At 48.2% G+C, this 22,836-nt stretch overlaps 1 protein-coding gene across 1 annotated transcript in view; it reads right to left on the bottom strand.

Annotated features, from left to right (window-relative positions):
- Positions 1-22,836, bottom strand: part of TENM4 (teneurin transmembrane protein 4) — a 379,161-nt gene that overhangs the window by 89,685 nt on the left and 266,640 nt on the right. Inside the window, exons 14-15 of the mRNA XM_044258440.1 lie at positions 17,852-17,998; positions 5,352-5,568 (exon numbers count right to left, since the gene is read on the bottom strand). Of these exons, the coding sequence (XP_044114375.1) occupies positions 5,352-5,568; positions 17,852-17,998 (364 nt within the window). The remainder of the gene's footprint in view (positions 1-5,351; positions 5,569-17,851; positions 17,999-22,836) is intronic.

Raw genomic sequence — 22,836 nt, 5'->3', positions numbered from 1 at the left:
TTTTGTCATATGGACGTAATGGCCTTGAGTGTTCTCTGAGGAGGAAATGTCTCAAGCTTCCCTCTCTTTCCCAGCTGCCTGATCCCAAGCTTTATTGTCTGGGTCCTACTATCTGTCCTCCTTTCACGGTCAGTTGGGGATCCATCTGTCACCTACAGACCCAAGTGGCCCCTTTCTTCCACTCAGTGTGTTGTACTTTCCCCGTGACTCCAGGTGAGGGACAGGCATTCCACAGAGCAGAGGGGTCTGTGCCTCCAGGCTGGAAAGGAAAGACAGTAGTCAAGCCACCTAACCTGGTGATGGTGATTTTCCTGCTTGCTCTGTCTGCTCCCACTTCAGACCTGTGTTACATCAGCAAAAGCCACTCACACCTTTGTCCCTTATGTGGCCTTGAGGACAGCAGGGGCAGAATGCCAACAGAGCTACAGCACTTGTTAAACCTGTATGAAACATCTGGGCCAGGCATCGTGCTGGACTCTGGGGACAGAGATGAGCCAGACAGGGTCCCTGAGGGCTTCCTTACTCCAAGTCCTTGGACAGTCCTTCTGCTTTAGTGTGGAGTCAAGCTCTGTGCTTGGCTCCAAGGAGTCCAGCCCAGCTTAGAGCCTACCATGCTTGGCGGGGACCCTCAGGTCCCAAAGTGCGGCTGCCCCTCCTTCTGGGAGGGCCAGCCCTGTTCCAGGTCCTTGGGGGCCAGCTGCGTCATTGCACAGAAGCAGAAGGAGCTCCCCAAAGAATTCCTGGTGTCATCGGTGGATCTGAGAACCTCCTGCTTCTTCATCTCAGCCCTGGGGTCAGGCCTCTGAAGAAAAGTGTTCTGCAGACAGCCCTGGGCCCTGAAGACTTGCTTGCTTGCTTCCCCCATGGAAGGGCGCTCCAGTCAGTCCACATTGTCCAGTGGTCCCAGCAAGCTCACTTGTGTGCTTCCCTGAGTCAGAGACCCAGCTGGGAGCCTGCGGCGTGCAGGAAGGCACCTCTGGGGTCGCCTGCCCTCGACGGGCTCAGAAATGCTGCTGCGGCTCTGGGTGACAGCATGCATCGTGAGGCCTGTTAAATGGACTCCTGTGTGTGCTCTACATGTTGTGCCATAGCATGTGGGGTGCAGGAGAATGTGGGGTTTTCTGTCAGGCACAGGCACCAAGTCAGGTCTGCCTGCTCATCAGAAAGCCAGCTCTCTGGAGAAGTGCCACTGGATTCCTCCCTAACGAAGATCCCAGCTGACAGCTGGCGGGCACAATGCTGCTCTTTCCTTTCCTCAAATAAGAATTCAACAGTTGAAACCTTGCTCCTTTCTCGGTGGCTGCTGGACTTCCCTGGAGGACAGGTTACTACCACGTTGCACTTCCAATTAAAAGAGTGAGAAGCTCTTTTTAACAATGTCACCGTCACCATCACCATTGTCATCATCATCTCCTTCTTCTCCATCACCATCGTCATCATCATCGAATTAGCGAGCATTTTTGGTGTGGCCAGTACTAGGTGATGACTTTATGTACTTTGTGTTTTTCTTTTAATTCTCATGGCAACTCTGCAAAGTAAACATTATTACCTCGCTTTTACAGATGGGGAAATTCAAGCTCAGAGAGGTTAAGGACTTTTCCCAAGGTCACACAGCTAGAACGTGGATGCAAAAGACTTAAAATTCAGTTGTCTGAGATGAATAAAGAAGAGGTGGCATGCATACACATACACACACACACACACACAAACACACACGACTACTACTTCACCATCAAAAAATGACATCTTGCCATTTGCAACAACAAGGATGGAACTAGAGGGTATTGACGCTAAATGAAAGAAGTCAATCAAAGAAAGACAAATACCCTATGATCTTGCTCATATGTGGAATATAAGAAACAGCTCAGAGGACCATAGGGGAAGGGAAGGGAAAAATAAAACAAGATGAAATCTGAGAGGGAGACAAACCATAAGAGACTCTTAACCAAAGGAAACAAAATGAGGGTTGCTGGAGTGGAGGGGCATGGGAGGACAGAGTAACTGGGTGATGGGCATGAAGGAGGACGTGATGTAACGGCACTGGATGTTATACACAGCTGATGAATCACTGACCTCTACCCCTGAAACTAATAATACATTACATGTTAACTAACTGAATTTAAATCAAATAAACTAAACTAAACTAAACCAAAATAAATCCAGTTGTCTGATTCCAAAGGTTGTGTTCTTTTCACTAGGCCATGCCGCTGCCATAAAAGCAACCACTTACTGACCACCTAAGTATGAAGCCCTGTGCTAGATGCTTTATTTCAGATAACCCTTTCAATGGCATTTGTGAAATAGCATTACAGCCCATTTGTAATCGGAGGCCCACACACGAAAGTTAAATCATTTCCTCTGACGTCACACAGAGATGATAGGAGGTAAAGCCAAGATTCAGACTCTGGGCTCTTTCCACGAAGCCACATTCTGTCATATGAGAGAAAGGAAAGCCACAAACCAAACCTGGCAAGGGGTTCCACTTTACCCCAACTATGCAAATAGGCACTGCTCTGAGGGCCCAGATCAAGACAACGGATACCCGATGGGTGTCCAATGACAAAAGCATTTGATGCCTCATGTTTCCAGGTTTCTTGTCCCTTGGGCTTTTTTTTTTTTTTTTTTTTTTACATAAAATTCTGTTTGGGAATACTGAGTAGTGACAGACTGCTGTTTCTTCTGAATCTAGACGAGCGAGGAGCAGGGGCCTAATGGTTTGGGCACATATTAGGTGAAAGGAATTTTTACAGTAACATCTAGAAGCTTCTGTTATACATTTATCTGGAGACTGAATACCATATTCCAGGCCTTGCCCTAAGTGTGATAGGTCTGGAGAGATGAACGGTCTCTGCTTTCAAAGCATCTGTAGTTTCATTGAGGGTGACAGGTACATAAACAATGATCTGGGAGCCGACTTCTCCTGCCTCTGCTACTCATCTGTAATATGATTTTTAGCAGATGATTTAACTTCCCTGGACCCTGAATCTTCAGGATAAAATTAAGCAAAATAGATAATGTATCTATCCATCCTTCCTCCCTCCCTCTCTCTCTTTCTCCCTCCTTCCTTCCATTTCTTCATTGTTCAAGGCAACACGTACGGGTATTTGGCTGAACATCTACTAAGTGCTAAAATGAGTAGGATGCAGTCCTTTTTTGGAGAACTCAGTTTAGAGGATTGGAGACATTTATATGTGTGTCATATTAAGCCACCTGCCCAGAGCCTTGTATCTGGTAGTGGCAGAGCTGGGATTGGAAACACAAGTAGGCCTGACTCTGAGGCCTCTACTCTTCCCTTTTGCCAAGAGGCCCATTTCTCCTAGTACAGATTTCTCAAGCTCCCTGCAAGTCAGACCTGCTGAAGCCACAGTACTGAAAGCCTGTGTGGGTCCCCCAGGGATCTGTGGCATGTAAGCAGCAGCCTTTGGTGGGTCACCAGAAGACACGCAGGGGATGTGGTCCTTGCTGGCACCGATCAGGATGGCACGGTAAGGGCCCTCCTTAGGCAGAAACACCACCAGCATCCAACCAGCCAGAACCCTGATCAGATCCCATAATGGTCCCAATAAAGAAAGGCTGAGTAAGGAATATTCCCCTTGGTGGGAATAATATGCTTATCCCTGGTTGATTAAAAGAACGTATGCCACAGGAAGGTCCATAAGCATTCAGAGCAAGTTACACAATTGAATAAAAGAGCAGGAAGCTTCCTACCCAGAGACATTTAACCTCTGAGGTTCTCAAGATTCTTGAGGTGAGTTGGAAGATTTGGACTACGATGCACTTTCACCTCTAAAAATGTTAAAGTTTGAGGGCTTTTCCTCACTCCTGTTACGCCCCTCCTGCTGGGCTTGGAGCACTCCCCCCATTTCACTTTCCCTGTCCTATCCCTGATCCTTGTGGGGAGGGACTGGGGCAATGGGAGACATGTGCTCTGGACCCCACAGTCCTATGGTGTGAAGCCCAGAACCCAGGCTCCATCCCGTCCCAGAAGGGAGGCCTTCTTCTTGGATTCTGGGATATGCTCTGGTGATGACAACCCCACCTCCCGGGCTGGCTCCTTCTGAGGGCCCTGCCCTTCTCCCCTCACACATTCTCCCAGAATAAACTGTGGTTTCCACTCCTGCTTGCTTGTTGAAGTCTCCCAAATCAACATCTCCCACCTCCACGTAAGCTCCAGAGTTGCGTATGAACCACAGACTCTTCCCTGCCGTGCCCTTACCGAGAGTGGGGAGGTCATCCCCTTGCTTCCAAACACGCTGCTGCTCACAGATCCTCAAGCTGGAGAGGGCAACACAGTCTCCCAAGGCATTTGAGTGACAGACTCTCCTGCATTCCTCAGGCTCAGGTGATGCCTAAGCCCTGCTCATCTCCCCCTTTAAGTAGAACTTGAGGATGGCCTTCACCTTTCCCACCCCTCACCACTACCCCATTGTCCCCGTGGCGCATGGAAGTCATGAACACAGAAGAGATGAAATCTGTGACCTCTGAACTGACTGTGCTGACTTTTAGAGGAAGGTCTGCATGTAAGAGGCAGCCCTACACGGGAAGGCATTCAAGAGGCATGATTACCCATCACTCCTGGATTCTGTGCTTGGTTCACGTGCCCCTGGTCTTTGCATAAGCTCTTCCCTCTCCTGGGAACACCCTCCCCTCCCTGGCCGAGTTAACCATCTTTTATCTCTAAGACTCTGCTCTTAAGTCATGTCTTCCCCTCCCAGGAGAACCTCCTGGAGGATGGTCCCAGAGCACCCTGAGGGCACAGTTCTGCTTGATCACCTTGGAGGTCTTTTTTGACCCTTAGTGGACTATTCAGCTCCGTGATTCCAGCATATAGCACCTGGCACAGAATGGACCTCAGTAAACAGCTGTCCAGTGGGTGACAGATACAACCAAACACTTGTGAAAGAATGCACGGGCCGACGGCCTGAGTGGGGGCAGCCACTGCACCCCACCCCCCACCCCCGCCATCTTCTGGACATCAGCTCTGAGGGTGAACAGTGCTAAAGTGTTTCCACTCGTCTGGAGACTGCAGAATCAGTAACAGCTGACTGCAAAGAGGGTATTGATCCAAGATTCCCCTTGGACCTTTGATTTCTCACTCTCTCCATCTATCACCTAGCGGGAACAACACAACTTGTCTCATTAAAATTCCAAATGCCTGGGATAGCAGTTTTCTAAGGGTGGGCACCTGAGGCTGCTTCTCTGCATCCTGTGACATTCTATCGAGAGCCTTCAATACCCGCCCTCCTGGCTTACCCCCACCTCCACCCCCACTGCCCCAAAGGTGGCCCGAGCTGATTCAGTTCTCCCGCAGAGAGCCACGACCAGGGCCAGGGTACAGGGGACTCACTCACCCTCCGTCAAAGGGGTTCTCCCCAGGAATGATGTGCGTGCTGTCCCTGCCCACAAGGAACTTGATGCGGTCGTAGAAGGAGTGCAGGTTCTGCTGCGACGCCGGGGCCTGTGTCTCCTGGATGATGTCCAGTGGATCAGGGGAGCCCAGGCACAGCGGGTTCACGTGGCAGAGGGGCTGGAGGCAGCAGTCAGGGTCCATGCAGTCCAGCAAGCCATCTGCAGGGGTGACAGCATTGAAGTTCATACCACTACGGCCCACCAGCCGTGTCTGTCCACAACGCCTTCATTCACGTCTCTATTTTCCACTCACTGAGACACTTGATTAAGGATGTGGCATGAGCCAAGGCTTTTGTGGGGAGATTGGGGCTTCAGATCTGCTCCCAGCCCACTCATCTAGCTGGGGAGAAGGACAAGAACTTGTACAGGGGATGGGTGTTTCTGTTTCTTTTCAAAGAGATGGAGGGCATTCTATGAGGGCCCAGGGGTGGAAGAACACACTGGATGTCTGAGCTGCTCAGCTCAACTGAGAAGGTGAGAGATGAGCTTAAGAAGAGATTGTCGATGCTGGTGAAAGAACTTGCATGGCCGCGGGCTGCCTTCGAGAATTTGCACTGAACCCCCGGGATGGGGATGGGGACAGTTGGAGCTCCTGGAAAGTTTAAAACAGGGGTGACATGGTCTGATCTGCATCACTGACAGAAGCTCTTCCGTAATCTGGAGGGGGATACTGAAGCTGGCCCGAAGTGGAAGCTGGGGGCTCTGCAGTGGCAAGGGTGTTTCTGAGGTTGCTCGGGGGCACAAGAGATCAGAGCAGGAACAGTGGAAGGCTTGGAGGGATGTTTAAGGGGTAAGAGCAGTAAGAGCCAGAGACAGACTGGCTACTGGCTTTAGGGGTGAGGAAGGGACACTAGGACCACCAGCATCACTGCCGGCTGCCATGTAGGTCCAGGGAGACCCAGCTCTGCCTTCTGCCAGTCAGTGACCAACGAGCCCCTAGCAGGGAATCCTCTCCACCACGTGGATGAATTTCTTCAGGACTGAAAATTATAGTACCACTTCCAGCTTCCCACACGACAAAGAAAGAAATGCCGTAAGACCACAGAGTTTTTGTGGTATTAGTGCTTTCATAGGCACCCAATGGCATAGCTTAATATGGATAGCAAATCCAGGGATAAGAGGATATGCCTCCGGGGGGCGGGTGTGGGGGGGGACAGGAACAGCCCAGGGTGACATTGTGTGTGCTGTGTTGCAGAGAACAGTCTAAGGGCATGTGTTCCTCTGGGTTCAAATTCTGCCTCTCTCTTGTTTATTAGCTGTGGGACTTTGGGCAAGCCTTCCCACCACCCTGGACACATAGATCCTGTTCTGGTTACCTCTGTTCTGTCCCCAGCACTTAGTCCAAGTGCCTAAAACATGGCTGTGAAGTAAATACACGAATGAGAATTGAATGACTTGACAAATGAATCAGGGGGATGAAACCAAATGATAGCCTATAAATGCCAGAAAATCACTACCTTCGTTCAGTTCATCTCAACAGCGTGGTGTGGTGGGAGCACCGTGAGGCTCAGGCTCACGTTCAGGTCCCAGAACTGCACCTAAGAACTCCCGGGGACGAAAGCCTGCTCTTACTCTCCGAGCCCCAGCCTCCTCCTTATCGACAGGCCTCTCTCGCTTCTGTGTCCGTGGGTTTACACTACAGATGCTGCGCGCCAGAGCATGGCACAGCCTGGCCAGATTCAGGGCCCCATCCATACAGGCGGCCTCCCAAGCCCCCTTACTAGCTTCAGTTGTATTGTGGTGTCAGGTAAGCTACTTGACGTCCCTGAAACCCAGTTTTTTTTTTTTTTTCCTTAGTAAATTACAGAGGAAAAATCCCTCGTCTTTCTTGCCTACTTCTTCATGGCATTCAAGACTTGATGACTTCCTCGAGGCAGCGCAGCGTGAACAGAATGGACTCTAGGACCCAGACTGCCTGGGGTCAAATCCTGGCTCTGAAATTTCACCGCTATGTGACCTTAGGCAAGTTACATAAACCCTCTGGCCTCTGTTTCCCATGTGTCTTACGAGGGGATTATAAAAGTGTCATGTAAGTGTTAGTGACATAAATACCAAACATAGTACATGTCCCCAAATCTAGCAGAATACTGGATACACAGTAAGCACTTACTAAGGGGTAGTTTCCCTTCCTATCCCTGAGTCTACAATATGGCTCATCAAAGTGAAGGGCCATTTGTCCGTGGTCTGCTCACCTCCCATATTCATCTTGAGATGTAGAAGAAAGGCCTCCTCTGACCCCGGCACAGTCCTGCGCTCTAACTCAGGGCTCCTGTCCCAGCTCCCAGAAACACCCACTGATCGCTTAGCAAAGCCCCTGTCTTCTCCTGCGGACGGCGGGCTCCATCACACAGTCCCGTGCTACCCCTGTCAGACGTTGCTTAAACACATAATTACAGCCCGAGCTGTGGGTTATTTGCATTCAGCTATTGATGTTAGCATGACAGATTCAGCTGCCGCATCCATAACTCTGCAGAAATGCTCCATTATTCAATCCCAGTGAGCAGGGACGCTGACCATTAAATCAGCGAGTACAACTGAAGGGCTGTGAGAAGTCATGGCTAATTTGAAATTTTATTAGCTATTGCCTGCTCTTGTTTACCACCGAAGCAGACTCTGGAAGCCGGGCTTTTACCTCTTTATAAACACTCTGCTCTGTGGCATCTTGGAAGAACTGCTTCCTGTTCTCTAATCCTGGGGGCAGGGCAGCCAGGAATTATTATTATTAATATTATATTAAATGATGGTGATGATGATGACGACCACAGACCTTGTGCTAAATGCTTGACAAGGAATGCTTTCAAGGAACGTGTCATTGAATCTTCCCTGTTCTGTAAGGTAGCCGCTATTGTCAGCATCACCCTCGTGTAATTATCTTATTTTTTTTTTAAGATTTATTTATTTTTTGGAGCGAGAGAGAGAATCTCAAGCAGATTCCCTGCTGAGTGTGGAGCCCGATGCAGGTCTCAATCTCATGACCCTGGGAGCTTGACCAGAGCTGAAATCAAGAGTTGGACATTCAACAGACGGAGCCACCCAGGCGCCCCATCACCCTCACTTTAGAGAAGGAACTGGAGATTCAAAGTGGTAGAATAACTTGGTCAAGTTTGTGTCGTCCAGGGCTGACTTGGAATCTGAGCCCAGGTCTTTCTTAAGTATGAAAGGTTCTTTGAGTCCTGAAGAGACTTTTGGGAACTATTTCTTAAGTGAAAAGCATGAATTTAGGAGTCTTGCTGAAATACCACTCTTCCGTGCCCTTCCGTGATTGAGCGACCTCAATCACAGTACTCGCTCCCCCTCTCCTCACTCTACTGTAGATTTTCTCCGTCTCCTTTCCCAGGCATGGAGCTCATTTCGGCATCCCCGTGTCTCCTCTAGCTACCGCCCCGGCTTCGTCCTTGCTTCAGGAATCAGGCCTCCCCATGCTCCTTTTATCTTTCCTTTTTTTTTTAAGATTTTATTTATTCATTTGACAGACAGAGATCACAGGTAGGCGGAGAGGCAGGCAGAGAGAGAGGAGGAAGCAGGCTCCCCGCTGAGCAGAGAGCCCGATGGGGGACTCAATCCCAGGACCCTGAGATCATGACCTGAGCCACCCAGGCGCCCCTTATCTTTCCTTTTGAAAAACAAATTAAGCAATCTATTTAAAAAACAAATGGTCCTTTCTTATGATCAGAGGCCCTTTGGGATCCAGTTGGCCATTCTACTGGAAAGGAAAGTCTCAGGCTCTGAGCTTCAATTCACCCATCTATAAAGGGCACGACCAGACATACCTCACAGATAGGCTGCTGGGTTAGGGGAGATCATGGACATGGGGTATTTGGAATGACGACCAGCACCTGAGTCTGTGCTTGGTAAGCAAGAGTCTCTGTTAGCTCCTTGGCCTGGTGCTTCCTTCGGACAGGTATCCTCACCATCAAACAATTGGCTCCCTCCCATCAAACAATTCAGGGCAGCCCTTTCTGGATGCAGCCTGGCTTTGAAGAACTGAATTAGACAAAGATGGCTTGAGAGGCACACCTGTAAGTTAAGGAAGACCTAGGGGACTTGAAGACTGGGGTTGTCTGAAATGGAGCCACCTCACACAAGCGGGGCTCTCATGAAAGTTCTGGGACTGTAGAATGGCTCATGGGTATGCTTCATAGGACAGAGTGACAAGGCCAGGCCAACAATTCTGTCTGCCTAGGCCTTCCTGGGTGGACACTTTCCTGTTGTTTACTCAGCAAATATTTGTGAAGTAGTAAATGTGGGCTAACCCTCTGCTAATAGAGATGCTCATTCTTAAAGGAAGCACGTGCTCCAAAAATGAGCACGGATGGAGGGGGCCACAAAACTCTTTATCAAAGGTGCACTTTACAAGATGGGCTTTAGTGCAAATGGTGGCCTGATCTGGGACAGGCCAGCCGCTGTAGAAAGGGAGATTCGTTTTCTTAGGCAGAGGTGAAAGACTTGGGAAGAGGCATATTGAGAGGAAAAAGTAGGCTTTGGGGACAGAAAAGTAAATTTTGGGGTAGACTAGAAACACCTCAATGTGTAGTTTTCATGATTCTCTGGTTTGGCTAGTTTGTGAATATTTACACTTTCCAAGGACGTCGTATCTCACTAAATTGTATATTACACACAAGTCGGTTGACTTAGAAAGTGTCCGTTTTTCGTTTGTATGCTATTCCCACTGATAGACCCTTCTTGTGACAAACAGAAAGACAAACAAAAAACACCAAGAAAATAGGGAGGATTTTTCTCTATTTCCTGAAAATTTTCAGTAAAACCCTCCTGAACTCTAAATCCCAACTTTTGGAAAAGAACATTCCCCCCCACCCCAAGAAACATCCTTTTTTCCTTCCTCTCTCTGTTGACATGGTGAAAGTGAAGGGGGTAGAAGGAAATGGAGCGGGGGCCACTGAGGCTCCTGGAGGCTGGAGGGCGGCAATGCCAGACCCAGCAGTGATGGGCAAGGGGAAGCAGGGAGAAAGTGTCCAGTAGAGTCAGTCAGACCAGGGAGTAAAAAGAAAGGTGGAAAAAAAAAAGGAGGCGGGGAGGAAAAAAACCAGACAAAAGATGCAGGTCTCTGGGGCACCAAATGAACATTTTCCAAAGGGCTTCAAGTTCTTGTGACCCCTGAGCTTGAAGCGCCCGCCCCAGGCTAAAATGTTACATTGTGCACATGCACGCAGCTCTGGTTTCTGCTAACATTTCCACTTCAGTGCTACTGACTTGGGACAAGGGCCATGCTGTTTCCTCCAGCCCCCTCCTCAGTGCCTGCTCTGCTGTGGGATGTCAAGCGACCTTGAGAACCAGGGAGTGGGGAACAAGAGAGAAAAAAAAAATCCAGGCTAGAAGCCTGAAGAGCCAGTTCCTCCCCTGGCTGTGTCACTTTCTCGCTGTGAGACCTTGGGCACACCCCTTCCTACCCCTGAGACATCATTTGTTCATGCGAAACCAGGAGAGTCAGTTTTGCCAGTCCCTCAGCATTGCTGGTGGGTTCCTGGGCTGTAAAGAGTAAATGAGTCATTCAGTGAAGTTCTGGGGTCCTCCCCATTCCAGTGGCCATTCCCCAGAGCCCCCTCTGCAGACAGGTGCTCTGACACAGGAATGGGCGAGGTCCCCTGCCATCAGTCCCTGGTCCTAGGTAGCAGTGGCTTTCTGCTCAGTTTGTGATGCTAACAGCTACCATTGAGCAGTGGGACCCTGGTGGACTCCCTCCACGCCTGATGTTGGTGTCCTCCTCAGTTAGGCGGGGGTTCACGGGGCAGCCTCTGGGGTTGCCTGACCTAACCTCCTGGCTTTTCTATGCTGTGGGCCCGTCTCTCCTGGTGGCCCGCCAGCTGCAACTCCCTCAGAAAGCCAAGGGTGTGCCCGAGAGTCCTACCGAAGGTGGTGGCTCAACTAGCCTTCTTGGCTTTGCAGACGAAGACCCTGGAGCTTGGGTTCAGTGACCGACTCAGCGTCATCCTGCAGTGAAGTGTGGCAGAGCTGGGAATTTGGTTTCTTTTCTTTCTGCAAGTCCAGCCATTAGGCCCTATGCCAGAGTCTACACCTTTCTCTGTCCGTGCTTTGGGCATTCTAGTTCCTCCACAGAGGGCAGGAATGGACTTGTTGACCTTTTTACCCTAAACGTGGAGCATGGTGCCTTGCACACAGTGAGCATCAAAACTTGTTGAATGAATGAACAAAGGAATGAATGATGATCTGAGGACTCCAGAGGCAAGCAGCTCAGTCGCTTTGGTCGGGCCATGAGGGTATGGTGGAGAGAGCTCATTGCTCTCCTTAGAAAGGAGGCAGAGGGACAGGCCCATCCCTTCGGAACCCATCGTGTGGACAGACAGGGAGAAGACCGTCATGCCTTTGGCACAACAGAGTGCTGGGGAAGAAGAAAGAGATAGGGCAGTGGAAGCCGGAAGTGGGAACCCAGCTTGGGCTGCAGGCTGGGTTGTATCCTGGAGGATGGAACGCTTGAACTGGGACCAGAGGGGTGGACACGAGCCAGCTGAAAGGAGAACAAAGATGGGAGCAGGTGTGGGAAATGCACGGATGAGCAAACTTCATGTTGTAGTTGTTTGCATGGTCCTTCTACTCACGGCTCCGCAGACAGCATGTGACACGTCCTCCTCTTTCTGCGGGCTTAGCTGCTGCCCCCCACTCCACAGCCCAGCCACCAACCTCATCTCTCTGTAACCACAGAGCGGCCTTACAGCAGCCAGGGAATAGCACCCAGGGAGGCCCTGGGGATGGAGCCTGGAATGGGCCTCCCTCCTCTGTACAGATCTGGGAGAAGTTTTTGTCATTTGCTATAATAGACTCTGTGCCTTCTTTAAAAAGGCTTTCAAAATCTCTATCTGCCCCTTGCAACACAGGATTTTTAAAGGTCAATTTCTCTCTTGTCTCTTATCACAAGAAACGTGGTTTAGAGATAGTCTGAAGGGTGACCGAATTCTATGGCTTTATGGGAGCTCTCCGTAGCAGCAATGGGAGATGGGGAGGGGGAGGGAGGGCACAGAGCTTTGTTCTCTGCTCTCCTGAAATTCCTCCTTCCAGGTGGCATCTATCAATGATCCGTATTGCAATCCACGATCGTTTTTCATGGGACCGACAGTGCCTGAAGAGATTATCACACCTTGAAGCTGCTTACAAATGCTTCATCCAAAGGGGTCTGGTTGTTTAAAGATTCCAGGGGACTTTATGTTCTAGTTTCTTTCTTTGGACGCACCCATTCTGTTCTAATCCTAGCTTTCCTGCAGATCCACAGTGTGACGTTAAGCACATGACTTCAGCTCACTGAGCCTCAGTTTCCCTGTATGGAAATCTCTGACCTGCATGTCTGTTTGCGAAGTGCTGGACATCACATCCACAGAGCACCCAGCAAGGTGCCTGGCACCTGCGGATGCTCTCTAAACTATGGCTTCTACCTTCTTTTATGTACACTTGAATTATTTCCCTTCTAGCAAGGAGCAAGGGACAGTTTGGAATACAAATTTTAATCAAGAGATGAAAAAGGTCAAAATATGCTATTATATGCAGAGACACATCGTGATCTGACGTGAAATAAGTAGTGTGTAAAATTTCATGAAGAGCATATTCCAATTTTTATAAATAATTATTTATATATGGATATGTGTATATACATTTATCTATCATAAATATGCTTCTGTGCTTCCAGGCAGTAAGGTGCAGGAGAACAGGAACTGACCTTTGCAGGTGAGGGACTTGAGGCTTAGAGAAGGAGCAAACAGGAGAGCCAGGGCTGAAATTCCAGCGGTCTGGGAAGAGATCCTACACTTTTCATCGCTGGGCTATGCTGCCTCTCGGGCACAGTGAGCCCACCTGCCATCCTCACAGCATGACCCTGCAGGACAGGCATTCTTATTCTCACTTTACAGACCCATGTTGGGGCCACAGTTTCACCATCTCTGAAATGGGCAAGAAACGAACATGCTCCTTCAGAGTATCTCTATGTCACAGCTGAGAAGACACATGCCAGCACTTCAGGAGGTTTTCACAGACCAAAGGACACGAAGGAGGCACATCTCCTTGTCAAGTGGTTCAGGGCCTCTCCACCTGCTGGCTTTGTTGGTCCCTTACTGGCCAGTGCTCTGGTGACATCTGGAGGCACGTAATGGTGAGGGGAGCCCCGAGAGAGGATCAGCGGACTGGGGGGGGGGGGTCACTGCATCATAGTCAGGATCTGTGTTCTGTTTTCAAATCGACACAATCACCATGAATGAAAACAAACAACGCTAAACCCAACTCAGCCATACTGTTAACTTTTTTCCTGTTTGGTCTCACAGTTTAAAAATACTGCAACAGCATTCTTAATGAAGCTTGAAATCCAGGTTTAATTTGAAAAGGACTGCTTTAGGCCTGGCAAAGTAGGAAAGAAGAGAAGCCACCAGTTTCCAGATAACTTGAAGAGCCAACGGTTGGGTTTTCGATGGAACCATGAGACTGAGGTCCAGACACACTGAAAAGCTCTAATGTGGTCAGAACCTCACAGAGGATGGCAGTTTCTGCTACCCGCCAAGCTGTGCAGATTTCCTCCTCATACAGAAACAGGAAGGGTAACACCACAGCCATCGAGTCTGCAGAGTGGATGCACAATTGCTTTGCAAACCGTAAAATGACACACGAGTTATCATTCTTAGCCTCTGTTCGGCTTTGGGAACTGTGGCAGCTCCTCTAAGTTTGAGGAAGTACTCGCAGTTGCATTTCTAGGGGGAGGATGAACCGCTGTCAGGTAGGAGAGCTCTGGGGACACAAAGGCGTGTGGAATGGCTCAAGAGTCTTGGGTCCTAAGTTCAGGCCAGGGCACTGACGTTGGGTGTGACACTGATGTGTGTGATATAACGTGCCCTTTCTACAACACGCAGGGGGTAGAAGGAGGGAGCCAGAGTCCCTGTTCTGTGTCTTTTCTAGTCCTGTTACTCGACATTCAACTCTGGTAATCCCTGCTCCAAGCTCCTGAGTTACATCAGCCAGTGAGAGTCCCCTAGATAGACTCAAGCACTTTCCCCTGTCCCTGACTTCATCGGGGATTATGCTGTGTCTCACATCATGGCTAAAATAAAAGCATTTATTCCATTCTGCCTCTTCTAGATTTAGTTGTTAGGAGAGCAATTTCGTCCAAATGACTGTGGGCTTCCTGAGGGAGAAAGATCAGGCCATGTTCTCTGGTTCTTTATATCTCCTCAGAAAGGAACATGGTGCCTTGTGGACAGGAGGAGCCCGGCCAATGTGTGCTTGACCAAACTGAAAACAGCCCAGTCCTAAGTATGGCTCTCCCCTGTGAGCCTGCCCCATTACTTCCTCCATGAAAATTATCCCTATTTGGCCAAGACACAGAGAAATAGGCCAGTGAGGATAGCCTTGCCCTCTCTAGTGCTCGGGACAGTCTCCTCTTTATGGTTGTTTAATCTGTGCTACCCTGCAAATCTGGGATCCTGTGCACCATCTCCTTGGCTCCCCCAATGGGTGGAGAGTCCGCTGAACTGAGAGGACTGTGGCTGAGACATTTCCTCATTTCAGAGTTAAGAACCCTAGGCTCCCCTATCGATCTGGTCTCCCCAAGTAGTTGTCTTTCCAACCATGATGGCCCATGGATGTCTTCCTGGCTAGAGACTGGAAGCCTCACAGGACAGGGACCACATCATAGTTCCCAGTAGGATACTCAGGCATTTGATAATATTAGTTCAATGAGAGGATGCCCCTTCCCCATGGCAATTCTCCCCCTGCAATGCAACTGCAGGCTTCTTATCTCTCCCTCCAGACTGTGAACTGTACAAGGCACAAGGACTGTGTCTTATTTGTCTCTGAGGTCCTAGGACCCAGAACGAGGCGTGATGCAGAGCAGACATTCAGTTAACGTTTGTTGAGTGAGTCAACGAACTCAGGTTACAGTGCTATCACGTGGCTTTGCTGAGAGATATGCAAAAGTTCGTTCCAGTCTATAGAATGCTCCATAAAGGCAAGAGGTGTCATTTCCTGCAACTGAGGACTTTTTGATAGTTCTTTTCTAGTCCTTCCTGGTTCATCTATCACAATGGCCGGAGGAGACCCCATTTCCCCAGGGCCTGAATTAACCCTGTTTCTTAGGATGGGAAGCTCTTTCACCCACCAGAGCTGTGGGGCTCTGGGCTCCTGCGTGCTCATGCCCTGTGTAACACTGGTGACTTCTAGCCCTGGGACAGCTGGCTGAAGGATGGCCAACAGGATACACATGTGTGCTTCACGTAAGGGAACAAGGAAACTTCTTCCAGAACCTATTCTTGTATGTGTGCCCTTTCCCCACATTTCTCAAGGCCACTCAGTTCTTTGGCAGCCCAGATGTTCAACAGCTGTTTGAGGGCTTTGGCCAAGACCCTGCCTTCCCCTACAGGGGAATGACTTCATGGTGCTACTCTTGTCCCCCTTCCTTCTAATTACATGAAGTTATTGTTGGTCACGAGAACTGCCTCTACAGGCAAAGTGAAGAAGGCTGAGGAGAGATGCAGATAATTTAGGCTGACATCTCTTTCCTATGAAGAACAAATATTATTGCACTTTTTCTTGCCTGAAGACAGGGATGCTTGGGATCCTAGCTGTGTCCTTCTCTGCTTTGCCCATGATGATCTCTCTGATGAGAAAATCCTTTCCTTTTTTAAAAAATAATAATCTTTTAATTTTTTAAAAATTATTTGTTTATTTGACAGGGATACAGAGACACACACCAAGAGAGGGAACACAAGCAGGGGGAGTGGGAGAAGCAGGCTTCTGGCCGAGCAGGGAGCCCGATATGGGGTTCGATCCCAGGACCCTGGGATCGTGACCTGAGCCAAAGGTAGATGCTTAATGACTGGGCCACCCAGGTGCCCCAGAAAGCCCTTTCCTTTCCAAGAAATACCTGTCTACTCAAGTATCACCTCCCTGGTGAATGTTTCCTTGCTCCCACACCAACCAATATATAAGTCTACACAGAATTCACACTGCCCACTAGCCCTTCACCGTGGGTTTTTCCTTCCCCACCTGAATTCCTAGAGCACAGTGAGAAGATTTTGTTATCTTTGTGCCTGGCCTAGGACCTGGCCCCATAGGAGGAACTGTGGATATTTATGAAGCATAAGAATTAATAGACTTGGTAGGGTTCATGTTGATGAAGGGACATTTCAACCCTGCAAGGTCATAAGAGGAGAACTTGGACCCACTGCTTCTGTCGAGCTACCAAGGCTCAATCCCACGAGCTCCTCATGGACAACTACTCCACTGGGCCCATTCTTGGGCACATAGGCCTGATCACCTCCTGGAGGCAGGCACCAGGTGGATGGACCAAAAGCCAGGTAGACCAAGCTCAGTGGTTTGAAGTAGCCCTTTCCAGGCTGCTGGAAATGATAGAAGGTAAATGAATAAGAATAATCACAATAAACACTTGTGGCCTTTTAATCCATATGGCACTCTGAGATCACAGAGTCATTCTAAGTAGAAAATTCCCAGAGGTTGGGGTGCTGAGTAGGTGGCCTGCTGATTTCCTACTCTGTGCCGTACGCTTACCAAGTCCCTGAGCATCCATGTTTAGGTGCTACATAAACACATTAGGACCAGGCCAGCTGTCATGCCATTGTTAGAAAGGAATGGTTGACAGTTTCAAATATTTTTCATTTCTCTATCTTTTTAATCTCTCCTACGAGCCTCCTGAGATTAGGAGAGTCAGGAAGAATCAATCTGTCTTCTAAGGGAGAGTGATAATATTTATTCAAGTAACACAACAGAAGAAAGAAGGCTAATGCTAGGACCAATCTAAAGACTGGAATGGTCGTCATGATCTAATTGCTCATTGTATGAATAGAGAGTGTGAGGCCCAGAGACATCAAGTAACTTGCTTAGGATACACAGGGGATCGATAAGGATTGGAACCCTGGTCTCTTCTCTCCCAGCTGAGAAATATTCCACAAGATTAGGCTTCTCTTCCTTAGGGTCTGGACTGTGCAGCACTTGAAAAAAAACCCAATTAACTGAGACCCATTCTAGGAAAAAAACCCCAGGGACAGAGGTTGTGGGGGCAAAGGTGGCTTGGTGGGGGTTACTACCAGAATCAGGGGAGCAGGCATCACAACCAAAGGTAACTCAACCTGCCTCTGAGGGAGAAGCATCCATTCTGCTACTTTCTGTGACACAAAACTGGACGGGCCTCTTCTTGTCCATTTCCAGTGAGGGGGATTGCACAACTGTGCCAGGCAACACATCCCACTATTGAATTGCTAGAAAATTCTTTTTTTCCATATGCCTTATCCTCTCCACTGGCTGTCAGATGGCCATTATTTTCATTTCTGTTATTTCATTTAAATTAATTAAGATGGAACAACTAGAGACATGTACTCATTCCTTCCACCACATGTGCATTTTGATGTGCACCTGTTGCCCTGGACCCCCGCCCGACCCCCGCCCAAGCTGCACGGCGTCCCTAGGGCTGGGGACCTACCTCCATCGTTGTCTTTGCCATCACCGCAGGCGGTTTCCATGGACGTGTCGCAGCCTGCTCCTCTCCAGCCCAGCTGGCAGACGCAGTGCCAGCCATTTAGGTCCAGGGTACATCTGCCATTGCCGTTGCACAAGCCAGGGCAACCCTCTGCAAGGCAAAGCATACAGTATGGAGCTCTGACCGTCCGCAGCCGCCTGCAGTCACACACACTCGCGCTCCTCCTGCCTGCTCGGGGACTGCTCTCAGGTCCACCAGCACACCGACGCCCTCAGCACCCCGGGAGGCCTGAAACAGCCCCCTTGGAAAAGTGATCAGGATCCCCAAGGGGAAGTCTGTGGATATGAGCCTGACGGGTGACTGACGAAACTTCTGCCTGATCCTTGCTCCATGTTCACTCTTGTGTGTTTTTCCCATTTCTAGGGGCTGTTTGAAACAAAGGAATTACCTCTCCATGTACTCCTTATGTTCCCTCAGCACTTCTGGGTCTCATTCTAGAAGGGCTATCCTTTTTACTGGGGGGAAGTACTATTGTACTGGTACTTGTACTGGACCCTAGGTTTTTCGTTTATTTTGTCCCATTTTCTCCTGAATGACTGTCTTTGCTTTGAGGAAGAAACCTTGGGTCTTCTCCTTCCCATCTTCTCTATCACAACTAGGAAGAGGGTTCTGCATGCAGGACCCCGACGACTGCCATGAGAGAGATGATGTAGGGCTGTCTGGGATTGCAAACGCAGTTATGGGCAGGCTGCCCTTCCCCGATTTGGTTCATCTGTCTCTCCGGGTGCCTGTCATGTATCAAGCACCTTCTCTCTCTGGGCTAGCACAGCAGGTAGAGAGATGGACAAGACCTACTTCTTGCAGGCTACCAGAGAAGACAGATTTGTTGTATAAGCAAAATATTCCACTGCTAAATGCTCTTGGGGAGAGGTACACAGCCTGGTGGGAACCAGATACGGGAGGAGCCATTGTCTGAGGGAACCTCAGGTGACGGCATCAAGAAGGGTCAGGCGATGTTTAATTCTGCCGTGGTCCCACTTTGCCCATATCATAAGGTAGAGAATTATCCTTACCAGTCAAGTAGATTTACAGGTTTTTTATTACCACCCTTTTGAACCCTTCTCTTTGAGTTCATGGCTCAGAAATCTATGTCTGAGAATCTGTTAAAGTACATGGTTCACTTCAGCCTCTCTTTGGCCCTTGGTTTTCATTCAAGTCTTCATTTTAACACCTGCCAACTCCTTCCTCAGAGAGGCTACCAAAAAACCCCCCCCAAAACAACAACAAAAAACCCCCCCACAAAACCACCTTTCATTGGCCTGCCTTCTGTGTCTTCTCTCTGGCCCTATGCAGTCTCAGGGAAGGGTATGAATGTCAAAGTCATCTATATAACTAAATTTATTATGAGCAGCAAACTGCTACAAATATGGCTATAAAGTAAATTTTCTGCCACAAAATAACTGAAAATGGACCACTTATTCTTAAATGGGACAAGGCTGAATGTAGCTGTCCAATACAAGATGTAGGCCGTGGCAGGGACACCCTGAATGACCCACCAATTAGAATATAAAACTTTAGTGTTTCAAGGCCTGTTAGTAGTTGGCTTTTATTACAAAGTAAAAGAAAAGAACCTGTTCATTTGTGTTTGAGATGTTCAGACAGCAGCCAATCAATCACTCTGGCCACCTGTTTGTCATTCAAAGGAAGAAATAGTTATTGACTGTGCACTCCAAGCCTAGCAGGGATCCTTGCAGAAGCCTATTGGGAAGGGTGGGAAGCCACCAGCATGGCTCCCTGCAGGTGACAGGGACAGCAGGTGTACAAGCATAGGGACAGTGCTGTGGCATGCAGGTGATCAGCCAGGCATCCGGACCCGGCTCCCAACACCAGCCACCCTTCCTGGTCCAAACAATGAGAGACCCCCTCTTTCCCCAACTAGTCCCATTTAGATGTTTATCCATCCAGTGGGACGGCCTTTCAACGGAGCCTCATTTGTATTTGAAATCAGTCTTGGAGGAAGGAAGTTGAGCCCAATTGTTAAGAAGGGTAGTAGATTGCTTTCTCCTGCTCCAAGATGTAGCCTCCCATCAGTGGCAAAGAGTACAAGCCTGGATGCCTTACCTGCCTGGTTCACCACTTGGTGGCCTCGCTTAATTTCTTTGAGCCTCAGCCTACTTATACAATGGGGTTGCTCAGGGGATTAAATATAATGGATGCATGATGCACAAAGTCTGACCTACAGCTTAAAGACAGTATATGAGTCTTCTACTGACTTTTACCTCCTATTTTAAGTAGAAGGCATACACTAGCATGGATTGCACCCATAACCTCACATAGGCTCATAGAATGGCAATATAGAAACTTGAGGCACTTGTCTAGGTCAATGTCACCCAACTTTGTCTGTGAAGGCTCAGATAATAAATATTTTAGTCTTGTGAGCCATAGGGTCTCAGTTGTAATTACTCAAATCTGCTATTGTAGTGGGAAAGTAGCCAGATGTAACATACTCAATACGTGAATGAATGACGGCTGTGTTCCAATAAAACTTTATTTACAAAAACAGATGACGGGCTAGATTTGGTCTCTGTGCTATAGTTTGCCACCTGCTGGTTTAGAGGCTTCAGGACAGCGATACAATGACAGTTGCCATCTACTGAGGATCTACCATGGCTTGCCACTGTTCTAGACACTTCACATAAGTTACTTTTAAAATAAGTAACTTTTTGTTATTTTTTCAGATCCTGATTTTCTAAGGCAGTTCCAATTTTACACCACTTAATCCTAAATTGTAATTTAAAACCACGTGCTGTAACACAGTGTGAACTTTGGAACTGGGCAGACCCCAATTCAAATCCCCATACCACCTTTTTACTACCCACGGGATGACTGGCAAATCATTTAACTCTCTCTGCCTCAGTATTGTCATCTATAAGATGGAGGTAATGCCTAATTCAAAGCGTTGATGGGAAGATTAATGAGATAATACATGTTAATTATTGAGGATGGTAGGTAACCTAAGTAGGCATTCAATAAATGACAGGTGCTATTATTATTATTGAATTGATTTGTCTTAATGTTGCATAACTTCAAGAAATTCACAAAACCAGAAAATAACCTTCCTGAGTCCCAACTGTATAAATGTCTGGGTCAAGAGCTATGGTCCTCATAATACAAACCTTGCCAAAGACAGCTGAGACGAGCCCAACAACATGGTCATGGGGGTTAACATGCAGCTCAGTGGGAGGCGGCAAGATGGGTTAGAGGCCACGAGTCCCAGCCCAGGGCCACTACTTCATGCTTTCCTAGTGCTCTGTCCTCCTTGGAAGCAAGTTTCCCAAGTACATGTAAATTATTAATTTTGTAATTAGTTTAATGTCTTATTCCCTCCATTAGAATATAAACTCTGTAAAGGCAATGTTGGCTTTAATCCAGAGCCTTGCATACAGCAGGTACTCAAAGGGTATTTGTTGAATCAATGAATAAGACAAGAGACTGGGTCCTGGTACCTGCTGCCTAACTTGTGGGATCTCTGCAAAGTTACTTTTCCTCTTTTGGCCTCAATTTTCTTATCTAGAAAATGAAGGTTCAGACAAGATGATGTATTAGGTCCTTCCAGTAAAACTGACCCAAAAGAGAGGCTCAAAACTTTAGTCAGCACCTATAGGATGCCAGGGAGGGGTGTTCATTCTAGGGCATCCAGAGATGAGATACAGCCTCTGCCCTCGATATTTTATACTCTATTTACCTGTACCTTACTTTGTTCCAGGAAGGACTTGCAATGGGTCTCACACTCTCAAGCAATACGTCTCAAAGTGAATTTTGCAGAATGCCAGTTCCATGAGGTCCTCAAAACCAAGCTTCTGTGGTCAAGTAAGTTTGGAAAACATTTTATCCTATAATCTCACTCTAGAAAGTCACACTGAACATTAATACCTTAAAGGCTCCGAGGGTCTTACAAGGAAGAAAACCTGCTTATTTGATTATCAGGACAATTTCCAATTTGACCTCAGAACTTTCTTTCCCCTATAACCACTTATAATAATGGGGGAGATTCCACTCCACAAAGCCCTCTTTGGGACCCCCTTTCTGGTGAGCTCGTCCTGGCACACAAAGCCGAGTGCACACGTTCTGTGCTGCTCAGAGACCTCTGAGGGGGGTGAGTGTTCGCAGGGAAAGGAAGCTCTCTACGTGAAATCACAGCAACACTTTAAGTATTGTTAGTTTCCTCAAATGGACCAAGTTATACCCTGGGGATCTGCACTGTCCTCTCTGTTTCAGGGTTTCAGGGGGTATGAGTATTTGTGGGTTAAATGAGGATTGCTCTCAGCCAGCAGTTTCTTCTGGAATGATCACACTCCCATTAGCCAGGATGAGGCAGCCTCCTCTGGGGTGACTTGCTGACTTTTCTTAAAGCAAAATGCCCATCCTTACCCACCACTAAAGCTCATTAATTCTACAAACTCTGAGACTCATCAATAATTCAAAGAACCCAACTGACATTAACAATCCCCTCTGGAAGGACTCACATCAGGCATTTGCTAGAACCAAAATAATGTAATTTCAAGGTTTAGAGAAGGCCTAAGCTTTTCAAAAGAAAAGATGCCCTTTAAATGACAAGGGACCACTTTATCTTCAGCCTTCTGTGTAAGCCTATGAAGAAGTCCCCTTGAAGCCAGCATCAGGTATGACAGGAAGGCTTTCCAAATCCTTGAAGACAGTTTTTAGTTAAGTGGCAAAGGAGCCATGTATTAACCCTATCGCCTGTTGGAACGTCCCATTTCTTTATGGCTCTCCTTCCAGTCCTCTTGTACTTTTTCATCCCTACAGTCACTTCCCTAGACAAGGTCACCATCATCTCCCACCTCCATGATGGAAAGAGTCTCCTAATTGGTCTGTTTGCCCCCAATGCTCCCCCTCAACTCTTTTTTCCCCACTATGGCCAGACTAATCCTTCCAAATCACAAATGTCATCATTAAGCCACCATCCT

This window comes from Neovison vison, chromosome 7 (genome assembly GCF_020171115.1).
Source record: "Neovison vison isolate M4711 chromosome 7, ASM_NN_V1, whole genome shotgun sequence".
Lineage (NCBI taxonomy): Eukaryota > Metazoa > Chordata > Mammalia > Carnivora > Mustelidae > Neogale > Neogale vison.
Note: the sequence above shows the minus strand (reverse complement) of the source record. Positions and strands in the feature narration are given on the sequence as shown.